The sequence below is a fragment of the Ambystoma mexicanum genome, chromosome 7p (assembly GCF_040938575.1).
Source record: "Ambystoma mexicanum isolate Mex_15411 chromosome 7p, UKY_AmexF1_1, whole genome shotgun sequence".
NCBI classification, from domain to species: Eukaryota; Metazoa; Chordata; class Amphibia; order Caudata; family Ambystomatidae; genus Ambystoma; species Ambystoma mexicanum.
Window position 1 is genome coordinate 737,637,128 of NC_090939.1, and position 26,412 is coordinate 737,663,539.

Here is a 26,412-nt window from a genome sequence, read left to right on the forward strand (position 1 = left end):
AGACAAGATGCAATACTCTGCGGTTACCACTGGATGTCGGACTATACGATTATAAGCAGATAAAAAAGCATCAGAAATATGAGTTTCCCCTTTACATTTGTTACAGCACATGGGGGCACGGCCCCGGATACGCCCCAGAGGCCTCTGCCGCCTCAGCTCAGTTGCTTTTTCAGCATGGATTTGTCAGACCTGGCAGCTAGGCGCAGTCACTTTTTGAACATTCTGCGTGCTCCCCATTCTTTTCTTTTTCTAATTTCTTCACCTCCCTTTGGTGCCTTGCCTCCACCGGAACATGTCGGCAGCAGGAGGCTTCACGAGATGCACATCCTGCAATCGGTCGTTCCCGGCCTCGTACCCCCACGCATATGTATTCTGCCTTCAGTTCTTGGAGTCCAACCACCACTGGGGCACATGCATGGCTAGCAGCTCTCTCGGTCATCGTTCGTTGAAGAATCGACTTTCCCACTTGAGGGAGATCTTCCACACTTAACCACCTGGTCATCTGAAGGACTTCACGGCCAAGACCTCACATCTCGAGAAGGTAGGCCCTCTAGGCTCTAAGGCACCCCAACCTGGAGACTCCTTCCCGGGGCCTCCGACTGGGAGGGGGGTACCTCGGACTCCACTACTGGTGGTAGGCCTGAGGACGGCGAGGCCACTGGCTTCTTAGCCAAGAGGCGCAGGGGCTCTTCTGGGCAAGCCACCGAGGGGTGGTCCAGCTCTTCTGCACTAGGTTGTGCTAGGGGCTTCTGAGCTACGGTTCCAGGCACAAGCCTGAGGAATGGGTCCATACGAGTACCAGCTCGGCGGCTGAGGACAAAAAGGCTGCCAGAGCTGACTCCGAGGTCGTGATACAGGGGGCCAGGTCATTTTCCAGCCAGCTGGCTAAGGGACCTAAGATTACCGGAGCCCTCTCCGAGGTCGGCACTTCTGTCCCAGGGTCTAGGGAAAATTGAATCCTCGGTTGTGTTGGCCCCAACACAGGGTTCTGGGCCTTCGACCCCTGTGTCCCAGTGTGTGCCGTAGGCTCCTAAATGGGGGACAAGCATGTGGCTGAGCCTGCATGGCTGGCGGTTATTTTAGATTTGGACATTAGGCCTCATGGGACCCCATTGCCCTCAGAATGGGTGGGTTCAGGGGGGGGATCCAGTCCTCTTCCTTCAGGGAGCACCTTGGGGCCTCAGTGTCCAGGCTGGTAGTCCCCACAGGACTACATTTATGCTACCCAGCCGTTCGGATACCCTTCCCAGGTGCCTCAACGCTTTGAGCACGACAGAAGGCCCAGTGTGTCAGAGGGCCGTGACCCAGCGGCATGCGAGGACCTTTTTTTTCAGCACTTCCTTCTGCGCTCTCTACAGATGGTGGGAATCCTCAAGGATCTCAGTAAGGAGGTGGTCCCCCAGGTGGTGCCTCCAAGGACCCCTTCCACAAGTCCCGCCAGGAGACCCAGTACCGCAGTCCATGGCCGTTCAGGTCCAAGACCCCTCCTCCTCTTTTGGCTCCGGTGGCCGCACCACCAACGCCCTTGCAACAGATGCCTGTTGCTCCACAGCCTTCCCTGGGGGCAAACCGGGGCTTTGGGGGGGACAAAATGGGGCTGGGGGGACGCCTCTGCCACAACAGGACCAGGACTCCCCTCTACCTGATAAAAACAGGAGGGGCAAGGTGGCACGGGCAACTGCGTGCAGGAAGAGGAGCCTTCTGAATCTGTCAACGCGTTTCATGACCAGCTTTAGGACCTAGCAGAGATTTTAGGGGGGCCCCATCCGGAGAAGGCCCCCACAAGAGTCAGGAGTGCTGGCAGAGGTATTGGCCTGAGCGCCACGGACTGCTTGGGCATTCCTCTGCAAAAAGACGTACTCTCCTTGGCCTAGACAGTTTGGGAAAAGCCTCAGGCCTATGCCCAGATGAACAAGAAGCTGGATAGCAGCTTTCGTCTACTGGATGGGGAACCAGTCCTCCTAGCATCACACCCTCAGCCACATTCTTCAGTCGTTGCAGCTGTGTTTTTATATTCAAAGTCATCCTCTTCTTCTGAGGCTGGTGCCGCTTCCAACTGCCTGTACAAAGAGGACAAGGAACTTTAGTCTTTTGGCAAGAAATATTACCTCAATGCCGGTCGTCCTCTACACCAAGCTAACACGGATGCCATCCTTGCTGCGGCAAACCAGAAATTGTGGTGTGAGAATGTGGAATTTCTCTCACGCCTGCCTCTGGAGAGTCAGGACTCCTTCAAGACTGGTCTAGCGGAGGTGTGTGCAGTTAGGCAGGATCCTATGGAGTCCATGGTCTCCCATACTGACACAACTAGAAGTGAAAGTAAACTTAAAATATGCTTGTGGTTTATGAACTAGGAATATTCTAGAAAACAAATGTTGATGTAGACTATGCATTAGAATATTACAATAGTAATAATTCTCAGTTAAAAACACAATGTATTCATCAAACATATTTATATGATGAAATGTCTTACCTGTAATCATTTCTCCAGAATGATGGCCCGATTTCAGAAATCCAAACACACTCTTTGATTGGTAGGCACAATCTACACAAGCTTGCACAGCTTGCTGAAGAACAACATTAACAGGACCTGGACCAAAGTGATCTGGGAGCTGCAGTACTTTCTTCTTTTCCAGGTGTGGCCCAGGGTTTCCATGCTTGTTCACATAGACGCACACTGAAAAATAATCAGTGATTAGGGTTAAGCTAACACAACATACCAACAACACCATATCAAGAAATCTAGAACAGAGGGGGACAGGGTAGCTAGTCGAGAGAATGCTGGCTTTCTGTGGCTTCATCCATACAGGGATCTGTCACATGCATCCAAAGTCCGGCAACAAGCAGATGAATACATGTAACCCTACCCCCCTTGCCTTCTCCAGATTCTTTCTGCATGTGCGGTGCATCTTTCTTTTTTTGCAGTGTATAAAGTATTATAAAACCACAAGTTAGACATACATGCTCAATATGAAAATTCAAACAACCACTTCTAACAAACATTGAATGTAATCAATTTTTAAAAAAGTTCTTATCTAATAATAATACATCTTTAGACAAACTGAGGTGATAAATCTAGACACACAAAAACAATAGGAGGGAGAGAAGGGATCAAAATGCATTAATCAATTAACGAATTCTCCATTATCTAGGTATTTAACAAAAAATATGCCCTTTATTGTTGAATTTAGTGGTGCTATTAGAAAACGCATGAATTTCTTCTATTCAAACACAATTCGACCACCTTGGAAATGACAATTTGTTTCCAGTTTGACGAACTGGTGTGAAAACCAATACAAATAAAAATATTAAACAGGTTAGGAGAGGTGCATATACTGGTTGGTCAGGGTACCAATCATTAAATTACATAAAGTAACTGGTTCAATAAAATCAAAGCTAATTTGTAAGCAGCCAAATATTGTTCCCCAAAATGTAGAAACACATGCACATTTAAAAATACAATATAAAAATCAGCATGTAGCATTTGATAAGACCAATAAAGATTTGTAAGGTTACTGGACAGTCTGGAGACAAATGAGCACAATGTAAAATAAAGAAAATTGGAGCTAAATTTGCAGCAACATGGGGAAATATTTGGGAACAACATTATTCTACCTAAGTATCAGGGGAGGGCTACAAATTCCCATCATATTCCTTTTGTCTAACATTAAGTAGTTTTGCAGCTTTAGTAGAGAAATGATTTAACATTAATGCTATTCATTTTGAGAAGGATTTGTCAGATAGGTTTAACAAGGGAGCGGTGGAAATTGATATCGGATGCTTCAACATTAAACTGTAAACATAATTGTGGAAAAGGAATCTCAATCAAGTCATGAAATAGATGGTTAATATGATAGATATCATAAGTGTACCATCGATTAAAGATGAAAGGATCAAGTTTAACCTAAATATGTCTGTTATACCAATTAATAATATTTCCTGGATCAGAGTGGACCAAGGAGATAATCCTTGGGCATTCAAAATCTGTCAATTACAATACAGAGAGTGAGATGTGAAGGAGGATGCACCCAGCGCTTCAGCAGCAGCCCAAGATAGCTTACTATAATTAGAACCCGGCGAGGGCACAATCAGAATGAAACAACCATTCTGATTGGCCCTCGCCGAGGCATTACCCGGCCGGGAATCCCTCGGCAGGGATTCCACAGCCATTGCACCCGGTGTGGGGCATGACAGCCCCTCAGCCAATGAGGAGGCTCGAATCGGAGCCATCCCCGCTCCGAGCCTCCCCACGGCTGAGAGGCTGCCTTTGCCCCCCGCCATGGACTCAGATAAGGCTTTTTTTCCCTTCCCCTTTTCCACCCTCCTCCCTGCCCTCCCCACCCCACTTACCTTCTTGCTCCTTTGTCCCCGGTGGGGGACGATGGCAGACTCCACACGGCTGGAGGCTGCCATCGTCCCCCGCCGGGGATGCAGGTATGTTTTTTTTCCTCTTCTCCCCTCCCCCTCCATCCCTTCCTCCCTCCCTCCCAACCCCACTTATCTTCTCTTTTTTTTTCGGGAGCGGAAGTGCTGGGAACAATTCGGTGCCCAGTGCGTCCGCTCCCGGTGGCCAGTTTCTTGGTCTTTTTTTTTTTCTGTCCCGAAACGTTTCGGGAACGAAAAAAATGCTTTTAGTGCCCTGGTCACGCAAATCTTGCGGTCCGGGGCACTAAAAACAATATGGCCCTTGCATCGGGGGCATTACTGACTCAGGTGATGCCCGGGGCCTTCGATAAGGCCCTCGCTTTGCTTGGGCCTATAACTATGGGCCCCGGGGCATTACCTGATCGGTAATGCCTCCGCTGCGAGGGTCATATTGCTTAATTCTCTAAGGAACACCTAGAGAAACAGAGGGAGCATGTATTCTGTTGAAAGCTTTTGGGCGGTCGTCAGTATAAGGTCCAGTCCATAAAAAGATCACAGGCAAGGTAGCAATAAAGGAAGCCCTTATTTTGTTTACAATAAAAGGATGTCAATTCACCTCTAGACATTATGGCCCCGATAAACAGAACGTTTTCCAATGGGGTTTTGCCATTAAAAAATGCTTCTTTGAATTAAGACCCAAGTAGGGCCTTTTTAACTGAACAGTACAGGTAGCAGTTAGTAGTAAAGGAGGCTGATGTAACACAGAGGGAGGGTAAGGAAAACAACCAAGCCAGGCCCCTAATACTTAGTGGTTAGTTAATGCTCACATAGTAAACTGTTAATAGATGTGCAGCCTCACAGGAGCTGGCCCCCTTTGCAGATACCTGCGAAAGACATTGGCTTCATTACTAAAGATAATGATCTCTTATTGTGCCATAACACTGGTAACTTTAATATATAATTTGCAGAGAAAACATCTTACTTTTGGCGTGGGTCTAGACAAAGACTAAAATGTTGCTAAGTAGATTTTACAGGATCAGTAACTACTTGGTATTAGCGCATCTTCACATAAGATGCTTCATGCACATGAACTTTGAATATACTAAGCCTGTATTTATTTTCTTTTATTTTTTCTTAACACTTAATTTTTCGGATTTCAGTACTACAAAAATTAAGATAAACTTGGAGCAATCAAGTAGGCACATCAGCAAGCATAGTGACAGCACATTAGAACTTCCCTGTCGAATTACAGAGGGAGCAGTTTAGATCAGTGCATCTAATCATATCTCCTACACCTACCAAGGAACACATTCTACAAATCCCTCAGTAGCCCTTTGTATCATCACCATCCATCATATAAGCACAACTACAGTACGATGCGGGCAAAGAGTTACAACAGTGTACAAATCCAGACCAGAACAAGTTCGACAATCCCGGAGGGAGTGAAGCAGTAAAATCTCAAAGCAATCGATAAGTGGACAATCAGTAAAGGGGGATCCCCAACATAGGAGGGTGTAGTAACTAATAAGTTCAATATGGGATACTGTGAGGAAAGAGTTCCATTTCATGTGTAATTTTCCAACCAGTTGTGTACCCCCCTCCAAACTGTTTGCTATTGTTGTACACCATAGTCTGAATTTGCCAGAGGAGCACAGCCTTCTGCTGCACTCCCCTGGGCTTTTCGCTCACTTTATTATGGGGAAACTGATATGCCCTTACAGACAGTCAGTACTGGGAGACTTTGTTTTCCTTAGTCCTTGTCAATGTTGCAACTTTTCTGTAACATGTTGCAATTGCACAATGTATCTTCCAGTATAGTGCACTTGGGTCTTCCTGTTATTTCTAAAGGCCCTAGATACTCAAAGGATTTTTTAGTGCAAGTGTGCCTTGGCCAGGGCTGGTGGCAGCTTATCTTTTCATGTATTATTAACCGTTTCCTGCCAGATAAACTGTGTTTACCGTGTTTGACACAAATAGGTGGCCTGGCTCCAAAATTGCCATGCCACGAGGTTCTTTGCCCTGTCCTTTGGCCATCTTGCCCCTTTACCTTCCCCAGGTCGAGCCTACCCGGGTCAGTTCTTATTTGGGCATGCGTTCTCCAACGAAACACCAAGCTTTTTCTGGCTTCTGCATGCCTTGTGTGTGTGCTTCCAGGATGTGGGATGGATTGGCTGATTCCAATACACATCCTGGGTGCCAGAGAGTCTGGTGTGCTGCGAATGCCTGGGACCACCCTGGTCCCGGATGGTCCACGTATGGTGTGCCTGTATGTGAGCAGATCTCCATTTGGGTCCTCTTCCTTTTGGCACGAAGGAGATTCTGGATAAGAGAAGACTCCAAACACCCATAGCATGTCGACCTCGAGTTCCCACTGAATGAAGGATAGGCTCCAAGTATCCTGAAACTTAGAAGTTGAGTAGAGGAACCACTGGTGACCTGCTGGAAAGTTTGGCACCTTGAGCCCGCTGTTGTCCTGCTGGACCCCTCTGCATTTTATCGAGCTAGAAGGTCTGCAGACACGCTTCGACCCACTGGAATGGTGGGACTAACTATTCTCTGCACCTTCATCAAACCCTGCAAGTAAACTTTCTCGGAAGTGTCCCTGGGCCAACCAGTGGTCTCACCAGCTTGCGCAGGATCTTTGCCCTGATACCGCCACTGTTTCGAGGAGGCCCTCGAAGCTTGGTACACCGCAAGCTCCGTGTTCACAGAACCCTCACACCGAATTTCGTACACTTGGCATTCCCATGTCTGGAGTAAAGAGAGAGCGCCCGAACACGCGGTTACTGTGTCGCCCAGTCGTGGTGACAAACTTTGCAAGTGCATTGTAGCTGTGACCCTCTGTGCCCTGAAGCCTGCTACAGTGAAACTGGCCCGATTCATCCACCAGGAGCAGAGAGATCGCCACTGTACTGTTTGGGAATCAATGCAGTAACTTTGCCACTGAAAGCCGCAGAGCCACAAGATTGCCACATTTGCACCTGCAACTGAATTGGACTTGACTACCGAGGTTTGGTCTGGAGTGTGCCAGGGGTCGGTGAGTAATTGCATCCCTTACCGGTGGCCCCTAGGGCATCCATCCATTTTTACACACAAGTTGTCATGTTCTGTACGGCAGATCCTTATCCTGGGAGGTACTTCAACATGGCCACCGTATCTGGCGATTATAGCACACACAACAGTCTAGATGTTCTTTCCCAGAACACATTGCAGCTCACTGACGTCACATCCTCCCAAGCAGCTTATCAACAGGTTCCTCCAATAGTCCAGTGCTTTGCTACTCTCTTAGGAGTATACAAGCGCTACGTGAGTTAGTTTGTTACAGTTTATCTCTCCTTGCTTCCTTATTCCTGACTCCTTCTGACACTCTCTCACCTCGCTATTTTCCCTCCTATTCTTGACCTGCAGACCGCGACATCAGTACGGGAAAAGACATTACCAGACTTCGGACGTGTTAAACCACGCCCCTTTGGAGCCCCCTCCCAGCCCAGTCTCTCTTTAGTTTGGAATACAGATCCTCGCCCTCCACGAGGTATTCCGTACGCTTTATATTAATCCTTCTTCCATCGGCAGTCTAGGGAGTTCCGTAATCGGTTGTTCCCTTTTTATGTTTTCTTTCTAGCGCGGTTACCTACCTCAACATCCCAGGCCTACTGCCAACCCCCCGTGAGCTGTCTCCGGGAGGCTTCCTTTGTTTACAAACTGGTAGGCTTTATGTTTTGTGATTTGCTACTGTTGTTTAGTGATCATTAGCTATTTCTCCCTCTACCCTTTCTTTTCTACTGTTTTCCTTAGCCCATCGATTCAGTACTTCTGGGAACTACAGGTTATCTCTCCCTTCCTTCACATCGATTCCTCAGGACGCCTCTCTTCCTACTAACTGGGGGTAAGATATAGAACAGAAGATACAAAGGGGGTCTGGCAAACTGATAGACAAGGAAATTATATTCTAATCTAACCTCATCTTCTTCACCAGAACTTAGTCTCAATTGCTAAGAAGCTCCCAAACTCAGAAGGCGGAATTGCATCCCGCGCTAGAACATCTCGGGGAGACAACGCTCTCTGGCAGCTCTCCACAGGGTTTTTTTCCCCCGTGAGGGTTTCCCTGGGAATCAAGCCTTTGAGCAGGACTCCGGAGGGGTTTTCAGGGGAATTCCTAATTTCTACAGGGAGAGTCAGAGAGATCCATTCCAGGCACTCACCGGGCCAGAGGACATTTCTCTCCGTTTATCCAGCCCAGGTAGGTGATTTTCTGTTTTCCTTCTCTATTCACCTGGAGCAATTGATATTTATATCTAACATTGTATATTCGCTGACACAAGTGGCCCCTCTCCTTTCCACAGATGAGCTATTGAACTATTCCCAATTCCTGGAACCTGTTCTGCCCTCCCAGGGAAACCCTCCACGAATAGTGGGAACCTATTCTGCATCACACCCCCCACCTTCCTGAGCTGCTACAGACCCTACAAGAGACCCGTTTTCGCCCATCTGCACTACTGCATGCGCCAGCATTGCAAGTACATTTGAGCAATAGCTACCCTCTTCTTAGGGACTGGACTGCCTTTCAGTTAGGATTGTGATCACTGCAGAACTGCCTAAAGAATCTTTGCACTACCTGCTTCCTTCCCTTTTGTAGGTTGTGGACCCTTTTCGTGCATTAACCGTTTAGGCCCTTGGTTTTGTATATATGTATTTTAGTAGGATTATGTTGGTTTAAAAGTGTTACGGTTAATAACTACTGTGTTGAAACTCAAAGTGCTTGAATAAATGTACTTGTATTTTTAATATATACACACCTGACTGGGAGTGATCTTTAAATGTCCTTTACTCTGTGTGCTCACTGAGGTCTTTCAGTCACTGCCGCCCCTCCCGAGACCTAGTCTTAACCGCTGCCAATGCTACCTTGATTGGTCTGGCTTGTCCAGAAGGTTACCCTGTTCCAAGAAACTAGGCTGGCCTTCTGAACCTCTGCCCTTCAGGTCAGAGTTCAGAAATCCATCTTGACAGATATATTACTCACAGGAATCGTATTTCTGATGCTTGTAACTGCTTAGATTCACATGCTATGCACAGGCTGACATCTAGTGGAAGCAAGATCCTTCAGTCAAACATCAGCCACAAGGATTAGCTATGACCACCATCCCATAGCTACATGGCGTTTAGCAATTTGTTAACGCTGAAATATCTGCAGCCCAGTTTCAGAGAGCTACGAGTAAGACCTAGAATAAACATCTCTGGGTGAAGTGAAGGAAGTCTAAGTATTACGGATACAAAGCTTGTTGAGAGAAAGAGCCTAAGTAAACGCACTACAAGGAATTTCAAGTTACTCACTGCAGTGACTAACGTGCTCCTAGTCCATAAGATTATATTTACCCTTAAGTCGCTGATAGACCCTTTAAAAAGTAAACCGGTTGTGTGCCATCGTAAAACAAGTTAAAGACTTATTGCTTATCTCAATCTGTGTTCCACTGATCTTAAAAAGCAGCTGTAATAGTATGTTACAACAAAAGGTTTTAACTGCCAAAAATAACCGTGTGCCATTCCTGAAAAGTGTTCCATTGGTGTAGCTGACCTTGGTCTGCGTGGTGCATAAGAAATTAGCGAAAGAGTTCTTGCTTATTTTAGCCTGTGTTCCACGGAGCTGAAAAGCAGTTGTAATTTCATAATACACCAAAAAAGGTCTCACCTAGTATAACTGTTATCCCAAAAGTAGTAGAGGTATATACTACTCCTTGAATGTGTGTTCCACTATTCTGAAAATTAATAGTTACAAAACGTTACTTTCCTCCATACTGTACGGGCGTCCCTCGTGAGGGACGGGAGGTCTTCCCCTTTAAGTTTAGAGCTGCGCGGGGCACGGCCCTGGGAGCATGCGCTCACCTGACTCAGCCCACTGGCGCCACTCCTCAGTCCCCATTGAAGCGTCGACAATATTCAGCATTGCCTAATGACTCTAGTATTATTAGGGAGAGGATGGTGGAACGTATGGAGTAAATGGGACTATAGATAAGAGTATGTTAGTCACCACAGTGAGTAACTATTAATTACTCTTATGTCCCCGTCCTCTTTCCTCGATACTGTATGGGCGATTACAACCGAATGTAGCCCCCATGGTGGAGAGGAGACCCTCCTTAAGAAAAAAGGTTTCTTAGAACCGCCTGCCTGAATCCCGCGTCTGACCTAGAGGCGGCATCCAAACAGTAGTGCTTACAGACAGCCGAAGGGGTGGACCAGGTAGCTGCCCTGCTGATGACCTGCCACGGCACGTGCCGTTGGAACGCGATGGCCGTGGCCCTGGCTCTGACCGCCTGGGCATGCAAGTTAGCTGCCACTGGCTTGTGCTGCACCTCATAGGCCTCCTTGATGGCCGCAACCATCCACCTTGCTATGGAGGCCTTGGAAGCCTGATAACTGGGCCTTGACCCACCGAAAGTAACAAACAGGGCGTCTGACTTGCAGAAGGCCTTGGTCCTGTCCAGGTAGTATTTCAGAGCATGTCAGACATCCAGACAGTTCAAGACACTCTGAGGCTCATCCTTGTGATCAGCGAAGAAAGTGGGTATGACTATATCCTTGTGGAGATGGAAGGAGGTGGTCACCTTGGGTAGGAACGCAGGGTGTGTTCGAAGGACCACCTTGTCCTTGTGAAATGTAGAGTAGAGCTCTGATGCCACCAGGGCCTGGTTCTCGCTGACTCTGCGAGCGGAGGAGAGGCCAAGAAGCAGAGCTGTCTGTATGGTGACCAGCCTTATGTCTGCGGACGCCATTAGCTCGAACGGTTTGTGCGCCAAGGCTCCCAACACAAAATTGAGCTCCCACAGAGGTTTCCTTCTAGGCGGGTAAGCCTGTGGAGGCCCGCCAGATGTCGATTGACCACTGGGTTGGAGGAGAAGAGGCCCTCCCCCGAATTCCTGTAAGCCTCTATGGCTGCCAGATACGTGCAGCATGTGTCCACCTGTACACCGGAGTGGGCGATGTGTCCCGAGATGGAATGCACGTCGTCCAAGGTGCACAAGAGGGTCGATCTCCTAAGAGTCAGCCCAATGACAGAATCTAGACCATTTACACTTATATTGGCTCCGAGTAGCCTTGCTTCTAGCGCCCTGGATGATCTCTAGGTTAGCCTGCAAGGCTCAGGTGTTTCAGCGTGACCTGATCAGGAACCAAGCTGTGAGGGCTAGTTTGTGAGGAACAGGGGTGGAGTACCCTGCCCCCCTGCTGGGTCAGGAGAGGAGCTAGGCCCAGTGGTAGGTGAATGGGTGGTCTGTCCGATAGGCTGAGTAGCTCGGAGAACCACGGTCTCGCCTGCCACCATGGAGCTATCAAAATGATGCGGAGGTGTTATCTTGCAGATCACCCTGTGGACTAGGGGTGTGGGTGGGAAGGTGTATGCCGTCACGTCGTTACACCGTATCTGGAATGCACCGCCCAGAGAGCTGGAGCACTGCCCCTGCCAAGAGGCAAACTGCTAGCACTTCCTGTTGTCCCGGGAGGCAAACAGATCCACTTGGGGATGCCCCCACCTGAGGAAGATCTCTGTAACGCTCACCTGATTCCCACGGAGGCGCTGACCCAAACTGGACTGCTACAGTTGCTTCTATGACTATGAGGCGTAGAACTCGGAAGACGCTCTGGGTAGGACCTCCGAATATTGACTGTCTGGCTTGTAAGGTGAGTTTTCTGCAGGTGGAAGAAAAAGGGGTAATTACAAGCTGGTTGGATAAGTTCTCCCACCAATCTTCTGCTTTTCCCACTTCTTGGTTCTCGACTGGTCTCCACGAACTCTCACCTTTGGTTTAGTAGAGCCAAGCTATCCATCCTGCTTCTGGTGCAGAGGCGTGTGGAATCCAGTTACGTCACTGGATGATTTCAGTGTTTAGGCTCAGTGTCCTTTTGTGGCTTGTAATAGTCCTTCAGGTGCCGAGGAGCTGTTGGTGACACCACCACTGCTGTGCAAGAAGAGGCTCGTGAGTATAGAAGATCTGAGGCCGCTTCTGAAGGAGCACCCTTTTATAATGTCCTTTTCTGTCTTTCAGGTGCCGAGATGCTGTGGGCGATTCCGCCGCTGTTGCACGTGCGGTGGCACGTAAGTATAACTGAATTGTGGCCGTTTCCAAATGGGCGCCTCTGATAATGTCTTTTCCTTCCTTTCAGGTGCCGAAATGCTGAGGGCGATGCTGCCGCTGCTGCGCGTGAAGAAGCGCGTAAGTATTACTGAATTGTGGCCACTTCAAAATGGGCACCTCTAATAATGTCTTTTCCTTTCTTTCAGATGCCAAAATGCTGAGGGCGATGCTGCCGCTGCTGCGCGTGAAGAAGCGCGTAAGTATAACTGAGTTGCGAACCCTTCGGCTCGGACACCACTAACAATGTCTTTTGTCTTCCAGGTCCTCTGATGCTGCCGAAGCGAAGGCCGCGGTGAACTCCGGTGTGATCACGGATGGATAAGGTAAGCGAGCGCAGCTGCGAGCGTGTTGCCCGTTTTCTAACCTTATGTCTTTATTTGCAGGTTGTCGGAGACTGGACTCTTGTGGCTGAATTCTGGTGAGTAGATGTTCCTGTGCCTTTTCTTCATCCACAGATTGCTGCTGAGAAACTGAGGGTGTGTCTGGACCTGGAATGCAGGAGCCGACTCGGTGAGCGTCCTGCTGCTGTTGCAGAATAACGCGAAGCACGTGAATTCGATCGGGCGTGGTTTAAATAGTGGAGAAGTGCTTTGGTGCGTATTCTTCCTCCAGCCTCACCCAGGTAAGAAAAGAGTTCCTGTAACAGAGGATTGGTCCCTCCCAGCCAGTGGCTGGGACTTCACCCAGCTTGGATTGTTCTAGGCGAGTATGCAGTATGGTCTGCCACAGGTAAGTCCACCCAATCACTACTGCACACTTTAAGAATATGAGCCCGGCGCCCATGGCGCCGGGGCTGTGGTTCCTTATGAGCCTGGCGCCAGAGGCGCCAGGACATGGTCCAAAGGGCCCCTGTAGGGGTCTGCTGGAACCGGGGGTGTGGATGATGAGCCTGCTTCCGGGGACGCTGGGCCACTCTTGGCTCCTCGGGAGTAGCGCTCATGACAGCACCCCCTCTCAAGGCCCCTCCCAAACTTGTCCTCCCCGGGGGTTTTGGTTTATCGGGAAAGGTTCGGTGGAATTTCCTGACTAGACGGGGAGCATGGACGTAGTCATAGGGTTCCCAGGATCTTTCCTGGGGTCCGTAGCCTTTCCAGTCGATTAGGTAGAATAGTTTTGATTTGATGATCTTGGAGTCCAAAATGTTTTTAACTTCAAATTCGGGCTCTCCATTCACCTGAATGGGTTCTGGAGGTCTGGTCAGTCTGGTTCCAGGTTGCATGGGTTTCAAAAGAGATACGTGAAACACAGGATGTATTCTCATATGGGTTGGCAAATCTAATTTAACGGCCACTGGATTAATTATGGCCGTAATTGAATATGGTCCCAGGTATTTGGGGTTGAAGGTGCGAGGTCCTTTTAGCGATAAATGTTTGGTGGACAACCAGACTTGATCCCCAACCTGGTATTGAGGGGCATTGCTTCGGTGTTGGTCTGCTCCTTTTTTGTACCTTTCTTTAGCTTGTTGTAGATGTGCAGTCGCTTCCTTGAAAGCTTTGGTAATAACAGAGTGCAACTGATCTACGGGGGGTGTTCCAAGATCTTGAGGTGGGTCGAGGTTGGAGGTTTGAGGATGAATTCCATACAAGATGTAGAAGGGACTCTTCCCGGTTCCCGAATGAACTGAATTGTTCTATGCATATTCAGCTATCCAAAGGATGTCCTTCCAGTTGCTTTCAGACTGTTGTAGCATGCATCGTAAATATTGTTCGAGAGTCTGGTTTGTTCTCTCGGTTTGCCCGTCGGTCTGGGGGTGATGGCTGGTTGAAAGTCTTACATCGATTTGAGCTGACCGACAACAACTATGCCAAAAGTGAGAAATAAACTGGCTTCCTCTATCAGAGATTAGTACCGACGGGAAGCCGTGTAACCGGACAATGTTTCCAAGGAATTCTCTGGCTAGTACTGAAGCTGAAGGTAAGCCTTTTAGCGGAATGAAGGGGGCCATTTTAGAAAACAAATCCACAATAACGAGAATAGTGTTGTACCCGGAACAAGAGGGTAAGTCTGTGATGAAGTCCATGGAAAGGGTATGCCAGGACACGGTGGAATGTCTAATGGTTGCAGAAGACCAGCCGGCCTTTTCTTTTGACCCTTGTTTTGAGCGCACACACCACAGGACATCACAAATTCTTTTATGTCTTTTCTCCATGAAGGCCACCAGTAGTGTCTCTTCACTTTTTCTGTGGTTTTGGCGATGCCAGGGTGACCCTCCATTAATGAATCATGATAACAGGAGATTACCTGTTTTTGTAAATCGGCGTGTGGTAGGAATAATCGTCCTTGGAAATAAGGAAAGTCATTGTTTACGGTGAAGTTCTCTCCTCTTTGTAACCAGCTCTGTAAGTCTGATGGGGTCACAAGTTGTTTAGTTTTTGCCTCAATATCCTCGATGGATTGCGAAGAAATCAGACCCAAGATCCTTTGTTCAGGAATTATTGGTACGGGTTCGGGATTGACAACGTTATCTCCCATTCCAATTCGGGAAAGAGCATCCGCTTTGCCGTTCTTGTTGCCCGGGCGGTAAGTGATCACGAAGTCAAATTCAGCAAAGAATAGAGCCTAGCGAAGCTGTCTGGAGGATTGAGCTTTGGCGGTTTTCAGATACTGTAGATTTCGATGATCGGTGATCACCGTAACAGTGTGTTTGGCCCCGAGGAGATAATGCCGCCAGGCCTTAAAGGCGGATTTAATAGCTAAAAGCTCTTTGTCCGTGATGGTGTAATTAATCTCAGGCGCCGAGAACCTTCGAGACCAAAACGCCACAGGATGCAGTTGGTTAGTCTCTGGATCCCTTTGTGATAGAACTGCTCCCATTGCTAAGCTGGAGGCGTCGGTTTCAACGATGTAAGGGAGATCCGGGCGTGGGTGTTTCAGTATTGGCGCTGAGGTGAACTTGGCCTTTAGCTCTTGGAAGGCTTGTTCAGCTTCTGCAGACCATTCAAAGCGCTTATTTTTTCTTAAGAGGGATGTGATGGGTTGTACCACTTGTGAAAACTCTGGAATAAATCTGCGGTAAAAATTGGCAAAGCCTAGCATGCTTTGAACGCCTTTCACGGAAGTAGGAGATGGCCATTTGAGGATTGCGTCAACTTTTCTCGAGTCCATGTGGACTCCTTTGGGTGTCAGAATAAATCCCAGAAATTCGACCTCGGTGACATGAAAGGCACATTTCTCGAGCTTGGCAAAGAGTTTATGTTGGCGAAGTTTTTCAAGGACCGCCCTAACATGATTTCGATGATCAGCTTCCGAAGACGAGTACACAAGAATGTCGTCTATGTAGACGACAACACAGACATCAATGAGCTCTCTGAGGACGTCATTCATGAAATATTGGAAGGCGGCCGGCGCATTGCATAGTCCGAAGGGCATCACTTGGTATTCAAATAGCCCATACTTAGTGCGAAATGCCGTCTTCCATTCATCACCTTCCTTGATCCGTACCAAATGATAAGCTCCCCGGAGATCAAGCTTGGTATAAATACAGGCGTTTTTCACCTGGTCGAGGAGTTCCGGGATCAGAGGTAAGGGGTATCTGTTTTTTACTGTTATATGATTCAGAGCACGGTAATCAATACAGGTTCTGAGGTCACCACCTTTTTTTGGTACAAAGAACAGAGCCGAGGATGCAGGAGACTTTGACGGACGGATAAAGCCGTTGGCCAGATACTGGTCTAAATACTGTCGCAGATGAAGGTTCTCAGGCTCGGTGAGGACGTAAATCCTACTGCAAGGGGGAGTTGCACCGGGTAGCAGATCTATCTGACAATCGTATGATCTGTGAGGTGGCAAGGTGTTAGCCTGTTCCTTTTGAAAAACATCTTGGAACTCTCGATACTCTTGAGGTAATTGTGGACCGTCAGTCATTGCTGAAGCTAGGCCAATGCTGGGTCGTGGATAGCAGGTTGGTGCACACTCAGGGAACATTATCGTCTTTGCTCGCCAATCAATCTGAGGGTTGTGTTTCTCCAACCAAGGGATTCCTAGGATTACTTGGAATTGAGGAACCTTGATCACGTCGAACACAATTACCTCCCGATGCCCGTCTTGGCCTAGTAACGTCACTTCTGCAGTGGTATGGGTTACCTGTCCGGAGGCGATTTCGGTCCCATCCACCGTGGTAATGACGTCTTTAACCGCCTTTGGACAAAGAGGTAGGTTCATCCTGGAAGCCAATTCGCGGTCCACGTAATTTCCTATTGCTCCACTATCAATGTATGCCTTAATAGCATGCAAACGTTCTGGTTGCTTTGGGTTTACGAAGACCATAGGCATTATGAAGTGCGAGGTCAAAGAACTGGTTTTTAAGCTCGGCAAGCGGACCTCTACACTTGTCGGGCGAGGTCATTTCCCGGCTCAGGCTTTTCAGAGTTCTTGTCAGAAGCTCCTACTGTCTTCCTAGGTGGTTTTACCGGGCAATCTCGAAGAAAATGTCCAGAGTTTCCACAATAGAGGCACAATTGCATTTGTGGTCTACTGTCACGCTCTTTCTGGGTTAAGGGACCCTTTACGGCCCCAATCTGCATAGGTTCAACGGTGTCGACGCCTTTGGCGTTGCTTTGTGTTTTCGTGAATACTCGGGTTTCAAACCTGGATCGGTCCGCCTTTCTGTTTTGGAGCCTATGATCCAATTGGACCACCAAATCAATATATTCTGAACAGTCCTGAGGAGGATTCACGACCTGGGCAAGGACGTCTTTAAGTTCACCACGCAGACCTCTGTGAAATAGCGTGACCCTTTTATCCTCGGGCCATCTAGTTTCCCACATTAAACTATTAAAAGATGCAATGTAGGCTAAGAGGTCCTGGTTGCCCTGTCGCAGGGAGAGGAGTTTGTTGTCCAGGGCCTGCCCTTGGGAATGTCTTGCAAGAAGTCTCTCCATACTCGCCTGGAAAGCTGAGAAGTTCCGAAGAATTGGGTCATCCTGTGTAACCAGAGGGATCGACCAATCAGCGGCGCTGCCGAAAGTACAAAGGCTACCTTGGTCTGGTCAGTTGGAAAGGCTGCGGGTCTACAAAGAAAGTGCAGTCGGCATTGATTTATAAACGCTGCAAATCTTTTAGGGTCACCAGAAAAGCGTTCAGGTGGTGCCAATGGCACATTTCCAGGTAGGTTGATTTGAACTGGATTGGTTGAAGTAACTGGGGTATAATTCTCCCCTGAGTTAGGTAGAGGAGTTTGCCCCGCTTGACTCTGTAATAACTGTCTGGCGAGATCGTTAGTTCGTTCTTTTGACATTATCAATTCCCTCTTAAGGGCGTTCGTTTCCTGGCGAGCAGCATGGACTTCAGCTCTTAATTCCCCCAACAACTGGGCCAATTGGTCTGTGTCGGAAGTTTCCATAGCGCCTGGGTAGGAGATTATGGGTAGGCTTCGCGTTCTGTAACGCTCACCTGATTCCCACGGAGGCGCTGACCCAAACTGGACTGCTACAGTTGCTTCTATGACTATGATGAGGCGTAGAACTCGGAAGACGCTCTGGGCAGGACCTCAGAATATTGACTGTCTGGCTTGTAAGGTGAGTTTTCTGCAGGTGGAAGAAAAAGGGGTAATTACAAGCTGGTTGGATAAGTTCTCCCACCAATCTTCTGCTTTTCCCACTTCTTGGTTATCGACTGGTCTCCACGAACTCTCACCTTTGGTTTAGTAAAGCCGAGCTCTCCATCCTGCTTCTGATGCAGGGGCACGTGGAATCCAGTTACGTCACTGGATGATTTCAGTGTTTAGGCTCAGTGTCCTTTTGTGGCTTGTAATAGTCCTTCAGGTGCCGAGGAGCGGTTGGTGACACCACCACTGCTGTGCAAGAAGAGGCTTGTGAGTATAGAAGATCTGAGGCCGCTTCTGAAGGAGCACCCTTTTATAATGTCCTTTTCTGTCTTTCAGGTGCCGAGATGCTGTGGGCGATTCCGCCGCTGTTGCACGTGCGGTGGCACGTAAGTATAACTGAATTGTGGCTGTTTCCAAATGGGCGCCTCTGATAATGTCTTTTCCTTTCTTTCAGATGCCGAAATGCTGAGGGCGATGCTCTTCGGCTCGGACACCACTAACAATGTCTTTTGTCTTCCAGGTGCTGGGATGCTGCCGAAGCGAAGGCCGCGGTGAACTCCGGTGTGATCACGGATGGATAAGGTAAGCGAGCGCAGCTGCGAGCGTGTTGCCTGTTTTCTAACCTTATGTCTTTATTTGCAGGTTGTCGGAGACTGGACTCTTGTGGCTGAATTCTGGTGAGTAGATGTTCCTGTGCCTTTTCTTCATCCACAGGTTGCTGCTCGAGAAGCTGAGGGTGTGTCTGGACCTGGAATGCAGAAGCCGACTCGGTGAGTGTCCTGCTGCTGTTGCAGGATAACGCGAAGCACATGAATTCTATCGGGCGTGGTTTAAATAGTGGAGAAGTGCTTTGGTGCGTATTCTTCCTCCAGCCCCACCCAGGTAAGAAAAGAGTTCCTGTAACAGAGGATTGGTCCCTCCCAGCCAGTGGCTGGGACTTCACCCAGCTTGGATTGTTCTAGGTGAGTATGCAGCATGGTCTGCCACAGGTAAGTCCACCCAATCACTACTGCACACCTTAAGAATATGAGCCCGGCGCCCATGGCGCCGGGACTGTGGTTCCTTATGAGCCTGGCGCCAGAGGCGCCAGGACATGGTCCAAAGGGCCCCTGTAGGGGTCTGCTGGAACCGGGGGTGTGGATGATGAGCCTGCTTCCGGGGACGCTGGGCCAGTCTTGGCTCCTCGGGAGTAGCGCTCATGACAATCTCCTTCAGGGCCAGGTCGTTCAATTGCCACTCTTAATTGTCTGCCCCCAGTCTGCTGAGCCTGACCACCGCCAGGTTGGACTCCCCCAGGAGGTGGACGGTGATGAGGTAGATGTTCTCCAGAGCCCACTCTCCCATGCTGATGGCTGGTTGCACAGTGGAGGGGATCCGGTACCCCCGTACTTATTGACATGGTACATGCTGGTGGAGTTGTCCGTCTGGATAAGAACGGTCTTGCTCTCTATAAGAGAGCGAAAGGCCTTGAGAGCCAGACTTATGGCCTTCAATTGTAGCCAATTGATTTGGGACTCATACTCCTGCCGAGTCCAGACCCCATGTACGCTGTGGCTGTCTTGGGTGGCTCCCCAGCCCTCTAGGGAGGAGTCTGTGGTAAGAGTGACCTGAGGGGCCGGCTGCCAGAAGGGCTTGCCCTGCCGCAGGTTGCAGTCCGCAGACCGCCAAATGAAGTCCGAGTGGAGAAAGGGAGGAAAGTTGACTGGATCCGCTTGGGAGCATTTCTCCCGATTCCATGAGGCTGTGAAGTGCAGCTGTAATCTCCTCATCTTGAGCCTTGGGTGGGGTATGGCCAACAGGACCGCCGCCATTATACCAAACAGATGTTGGTACCACTGCGCAAAGGTCACTGCCCTGGAGAGGAAGTGAGAAGTGGCTCTCTTGACGGCTGCGATCTTGTCCTAAAAGACTCTCTCCGAGCTTGTGTCTCAGATGAGGCCCAGGAAGGTCAGGGTCTGCATGGGTTGCAGCTGAGACTTCTTGAGATTGATAGTGAACCCCAGGTCATGGAGTCTGTTCATCAGTGCGGAGGCGGTATGGTGAACCGCTTCCTGAGATGTGGCCCGGACGAGCCGGTCGTCAAGGTACAGGGAGACGTGGTGGCCCTGGGCCTTGAGGAGGGCTGCCACTGCATTCATTATCCTGGTAAATATCCTGGGAGCTGAGTTGAGGCCCAAGAGTAGCACCTTGTATTCGGAATGGCAGCCCATTATCCTGAACCTCAGTAAGGAACGATGGAGCTGCCAAATCGGGACGTGTAGATACGCGTCCTTCAGTTCCAGGGAGCACATCCAATCTCCCCTGTGCAGTGTTTTTCCACGAGTGCTGACGTAATCATTTTGAATATTTGCAGAAGGAGGGAGAAATTGAGGGTGAAAAGGTCCAACAAAACTTTCAGGCCAGCCTGGTTCTTCTTCTGTATGGTGAAAATCCTGGAATAAAAGCCCAATCCTCGCTGGGAGGCTGGGACTTCTTCCACAGCCTGGCTCTCGACAAGCAACCAGATCTCCGCCAACAGAGTTGCTGTCCCAATCTGTGGGAGAGAAGTGGGAGAGAGGAAGGGACCGCTAGGCGTTATCCCGTGGACACTACGGATAGGATCCAGGGGTCCGAAAAGTTCTGGTGCCAAAATTGCACGTGAAAGGCAAGCCTGCACCCTACCGGAGACACATGGACCCAAAGCGACATTTCATGCCTTCTTTCCCCCTGAGGCTGTTGCGGAGGAGAGGGATTGGAAAAAGTCCCCCCCCCCTCCCCATTTTGTTGTTTCCTCCACTGCCGACTCTGAGAACGGTCAGGTTGTCTGGACCTCCCTTCTTGGAAGCCCCGGAACCCGCCAAACGCTCGCCTCTTGTCAGAGCATTGATGTGACTAGGTGTATGCCTTGGGCGTGGCCTTCATAAGAAAAAAAACTTCACGGTTTGCGAGCTACTGTTTTTTTATATCCAATTCCTCATCCGTTGTGGAGTGGAAGAGGTCACTACCCTCAAATGGAAGTTCCAATATGCGTTCCTGGATGTCGGGGTTAAACTTCGCAGCCCGAAGTCAAGCAGTTCTTCTCATGTCTGTGGCGATGCAGATGGCCCGGCCAGAGGTATCGATGTGGGCCACAGTGGACTCCATAATGTCCTGCGATACCAGCCTGGATTCTCCACCAGGGCGCTCGGAGGGTCTGGAGTAGGAGTACTAGGCAGCGGTGTGCAGACCGGAGCTGGTGGCTGCTGTGGAAGCTGGTGTGGAACTGCCTGTACTGTGGGAGGCAGGGGAGCTGGAATCGAATGAGCCGGCTGGAGCAGCGGGGGCTGCGCTGGGGTTTGTGGTGTCCGAGTCATAAGATGAATGACTATAGGTGGCGTGATCGTAGTGTGCATGTCCCTAATAGTATCCCGGGGAGTTCGCATCAGCGCTAGGAACCTTTCGAAGAACCTGTCTTCGGAGGCTGAAGAGGTGGCAGGTGATATTGACAGAGTGGCTGGCAGCTGCTCGGGTCGGGGCACACTCTGCCTGGGGTGCAGGGAAAACCTGCCCTGCACTGCTGATGGATGAGCAGTAGGCCGCGTACCTGGTTGATACCACTCCCACCTTGTAATTTGTTCCTCTACCCGCTCTGTTCCTGGGGGGGTATCAGATGAGCGGCTATTTTATTTGGCACGGTGGCCATGTTGTCGAGCTGCGTGCCACATACCAAAGACGTGGTGCCTGGCTCACTAGACCCAGCCTCGTTTAAAATGTTTGGTGCTCGAACATAAGGTCTATCCCGCACCTCAGGACGGGGCCTGGAAGGCATACTGCCCTCGGCAGAGCTGCCAGTAGTGCTGCGTAAAAGGCGCCCCCTCGGCCAGGATGCCAGCACTAGGGCGTTGCCCCTCAGGAGTAACTCCGCAAAAAGAACCTTGTTGTTCCTCAGCACTGACACCGGAAGGATCCGGAGACCCAGTCGGCCGTGAGGCCAGTAGCTGGACTAGCCTCTGTACGTGTGCTGGTGTGAGAACCCGAGAGGTTCCTCCTGCTCGGGCGCTTCCTTGGGAAGGAGTCGCCCTTACAGGGTGAATTGGTAAAAAAAGGCCTTGCCTTTGGCCTCCAGCGATGTTTGACGAAGTCCTTTAGGTTCTCCGAAGGCGACCTCTGGAAGAGCTCCCTCTACCAAGCTATCCTGTTCTTCAGTGCATGTGGGGTCAGTGCATAGCACACGGAACAACCTTCCTAGCTGTGGTCGGGACAAGGCAGCAGTGGCAAAGAGCGTGGGGATCGGACGTAGGAAAGAGCTCCTCGCAGGCCGGACACCTGCTGAAGTCGACATGCGCCAGGGAGGAGCGTGGCGTCGGAGGACCACGTACCTAATTGAAAAGAAAAAGACAAAAATAGAAGAATATCCGGGGAAGAGCGTGTGGTATTACATGGCCGACACCAAAGCCAGGAGCGCTGGTGAATTCAGCCTGTTCCCATCGATACGTAAAAGGGGAGTGAGGAGTGGCGCGGTTGCCAGAGTCAGGCAACCGCCTCTAAATTTAAAGGGGGAAGATCTCCAGTCCCTCCCTAGGGAAGTCCATACAGTATGGAGGAAAGGGGACGGGACGGGATGTAAGAGTAAGTATATTTGCAAGTTGGTTGACTATGTGATTTCCTTGTTGAGTCTGAAAAAATAGGAACGGATTCCTTCCGCTCCTGAGTGTGCTCACTCCTAACCCTCTTCCAGAGTTGCACTTTACTTCAATCTTCATACATTCCTTTACTTCAGTTTCATTGTACTTCAGTCACAAAATAGAAGATGAGATATGGTTGCATAGTTTTTCAAATAACATATTATTTATTCTCTGCCTGACTCATCAGTGCCCAATTATATTTTGCCTATGCATTTCGGACTTTCGTCCATCGTCCGGGCTCTTAGGCACTGTGCAATAATGATCTGTCACCACCAGTTGTATGATTCCACATGTATACAATAGTACATCATTTCCCATAGCATTGAGCACAATGAAGTAATGTCCCAATTGTACATATCAAACATGTCATTGCCGATCAATAATAATTAACATCAAGAATAATGTAAAAAATTAATATGATAGCACATACCCGACAATAGTTGTATTCCAAAGGTGAGGTTGAAAAAATAAATGAAATGAAACAATCAATTAAAATCAATTTCAACATATACTTGTTACTGAGAAGTAATATGGTGTATATAACTGTAAAGCTTCAACTACTTAGAATCTTTCCAATGCCATAAATGAATTCCCCACAAATAGGTAACTCAGTAATGTTATAAATCTCTTAATAAGCAATAGTAATCAAGTGTTAAAAAGAGTCTCCTCTCTGCTTACCAGGTGGGGAACCTATTCAGCCCATTAATTCTGTAAAAATTCAAAGACAGCTTATTAGCACCTCAATCTGTGCTCTTAATTACACCTAGCAAGTTCCCTGGTGGCCTCTTACCTAAGTAGTTTCTCACACTCTGAAACGAACAAGCTGCTTTCTCGCGCATGCGCGTTGTGAATAAGGAATTTTAATTGTATTTTCTCCCTTAATTCTCGCCTGATTTAATATTTACCTTTCTCGGGATGCTATATATAATATACATAATATGTATATTATCCACATCCTATTTTCATTCCTTCAATATGCTTTGTGCGCCCAATTGTGATAATCGCTACTGCGCATGCGCGCTAGTGTAGTGGTTTTCAATCATGATTTTACTTTACTGCGCGTGCAGTCCGCATTGTAGTGACTTGCTATAGATAGGTCCTTAGATTTGTGCCTCTCACAACCCAACCCAATGTTAATCTCTATATGTATACACACCTCGTGCCTCACAATGTGCTTGATCATAATAGTATTTGCGCTCTACTTGATCACAATGTTGTTAATGATTTTGACCACACACCTTATTATTACCATTCGTGTTACAACATGTCTGTACATTCTAGGGCTATCTTCATATGACATTAGTGGCCCATTTCTGGACATTTCTATCATTGTGATTTTTTCAGATATTGCGAATAACCTTGTGCCAAGGCTACAGGGTGTGCTCCCAGCAAACATTTTTGAGAATAATTTAACTAATTACATTGTCATAGTATTTGAATACAAACAAATAATAGCGATGCCCGCCCTACCCCTTTGTTTCTTGCAATATTTCCTTGTTGAGTGTCACTGCATAACTGACAGGGTCTACTACCCTTGTATTACTGAAAGTAATCAGAAAGTAATCTATGGTCTTACCACCCTAGCAATACTGTTCGGTGTTCTAAATAAGGTATGTGCTTTGATCTGTGTATTTAAAGCATAGTGATGTTTTTTTATAATGGTTTTTATAAGCTTTATGATAGTACTCACTTAACCAAGAATATATTGGTCTGCTTGTATATATAATAAAACCTTTATTTTCACAATACATAGTGTGTTATTGTTTCTTTGGACCATACGTATAATACAATTTCTTTGTACCGATTCATCAGCCCTCTCTCCCTCCTAAAATGAGCGTGGCTGCTCTGTCTATGCTACAATGAACTCAGGTGGCACAGCCTTATACTAAAAGTGGAGTCGTGTACTGTCTCAGTTGAATGGTTTTACTTAGCCCTTAGTTGGACTTCATAAAAACTATCCTAAGAGCGCCACACCTCAGTCCCATTTTACGCATCTGCCAAATTAATACTGCCCAACTACGCAATTAATCCTACATCCCATACTCTTTCCTTCCATACTGCAGGGGCGATTACTGTTAGGCAAGATTGTATGCAGTACCCTTTGGGTGCACTACAACAACCCTGACCTCCTGGTAATAGGAACCCAACGTTTGGTATAAATCTGTACTAACCCAACCTTTGGTAGAAGTTTGTACTACACAGGTTGTTAGCGTGTTGAGCAGCCAGGCTCATCTCAAAAGTGGTCAATGTGAGCTGTAGGGGAGTTGCACAGAGATTCACAGTGACAGGTATTCAAATAAGCTCTTACAAAAAAGGTTTCTTGATTAAACACTTATTAATTTAACAGTCAGTTTGAGTAAGTGTTCTTCAGAGGGGGGCATTATAATAGTAACACACAAATACACTCCAAAATACACACTTAATATTTCTAAATCAGTAAGTACCCTTTTGGGATGGCACACAGGCACTTCCAACACCCCCAGGTGACTAACTGGGACACTGTGGACATTAATATACCACTGTTTGCATTTAGAACCAGACTTAAGAGTATGTCAAAGAACAAGGTTATTAGAACAAAAACAAGAGATAAAACAAATCTTCTGAAGCATGTAAGTACTTTTGTAAACCCTCCCAATGCAAAGTTAGTTAACCCCTTCCTGGAAGGAAGTCCAAACACAACGTCAGAGGGAAGAAGAGTCATTCAGGGAGCCAGGCTAGGCCAAAGTCAATTGGGCACAGTCTAGGTGAGCTGAAGGACTTCTTACAGGTAGGTGAAAGTCTTGCACTATGTTTTAGAAGTCTTTGTAGAAAAGAAGAAATCAAGGCAGGGCCACAGCTGATTAGGCTTGTGAGGTAAAGAAGCTGTTAGCAACTCTACAGGAGCAAACACCACAAGTCTCAACTGAGAACAAGTGAGGTTACAAAACAAGAGGCAAGTTCTCTTAGACTTTACAGTACCTTAGAAAAGGCCTTTGGCTGGCTTCTGTTTGTGTGCAGCTCTGCAGCTCCTGGGCCTCAGTTGTGGGGACAAGAGGGAGGCCGTCTGGAGGACTCCTGCACTGCAACAGGATGGTCGGTGACAGAAAAGGACCAACTTCTATTCAGCGGCACTTTGCGGTTTCAGCTCCTCGCGTCAAAGCAAATACCAACACTGCAGACTCTTGACTGTTGAGATGGGCTTTCCTTGCATCTGGGGTCCAGCACTCTGTTGAGGTGGCTTACACTTGGTCAGCCCTGCTTCCTGGGAGTCCGGAGGATCTTCCTGGAGCTCTTGGCCAACTTAAAAGCAATGCACACGATCTGGTGTTCCTCTCCCTGGCTGTTCGGTTCCAGCAGCAACTGCAGTGGAATTTCAACCAGCTCCGACAGGATGTCCAAGTGGCTTACTTTGGAGTTGATTGGTCCCACCAACTCAAACGGAGAAGTCGTCCTTGTAGGGCTTCTCTAGTCGAGGTGAATTCGGAGCTTCAGCATAGCAGCAGGGCTTCACCAGGCAAACCAATGGTCCAGGATTTACAGCACGCGTTTCTTCCAAGTTCTTCTTCGTATTCCCTTGTCCAGTGGTCGATTCTGCCTTCCAAGCCAAAAAGCCTCGCCTTTTATGCAGGTTTCTCCCATTCATTCCAACCTAGCTGTCAATCACACAGCAGGGTGGCTGTCCTTGCCGGACAGCCAGCTGGCCAATCCTAGGAGACTAAGCACAGGGAGTTTCGGGCACCTCCCTCGCTTCCTG

The 26,412-nt window shown here is 48.4% G+C and overlaps 1 protein-coding gene across 7 annotated transcripts in view; it reads right to left on the bottom strand.

The window, feature by feature from the left end:
• SCML2 (Scm polycomb group protein like 2) overlaps window positions 1-26,412 on the bottom strand; it is a 1,699,115-nt gene that overhangs the window by 536,987 nt on the left and 1,135,716 nt on the right. For all 7 annotated transcript variants that reach the window (XM_069636837.1, XM_069636835.1, XM_069636832.1 and 4 more), the window contains one exon: window positions 2,474-2,677. In XM_069636837.1, coding sequence (XP_069492938.1) covers window positions 2,474-2,677 — 204 coding nt within the window. The remainder of the gene's footprint in view (window positions 1-2,473; window positions 2,678-26,412) is intronic.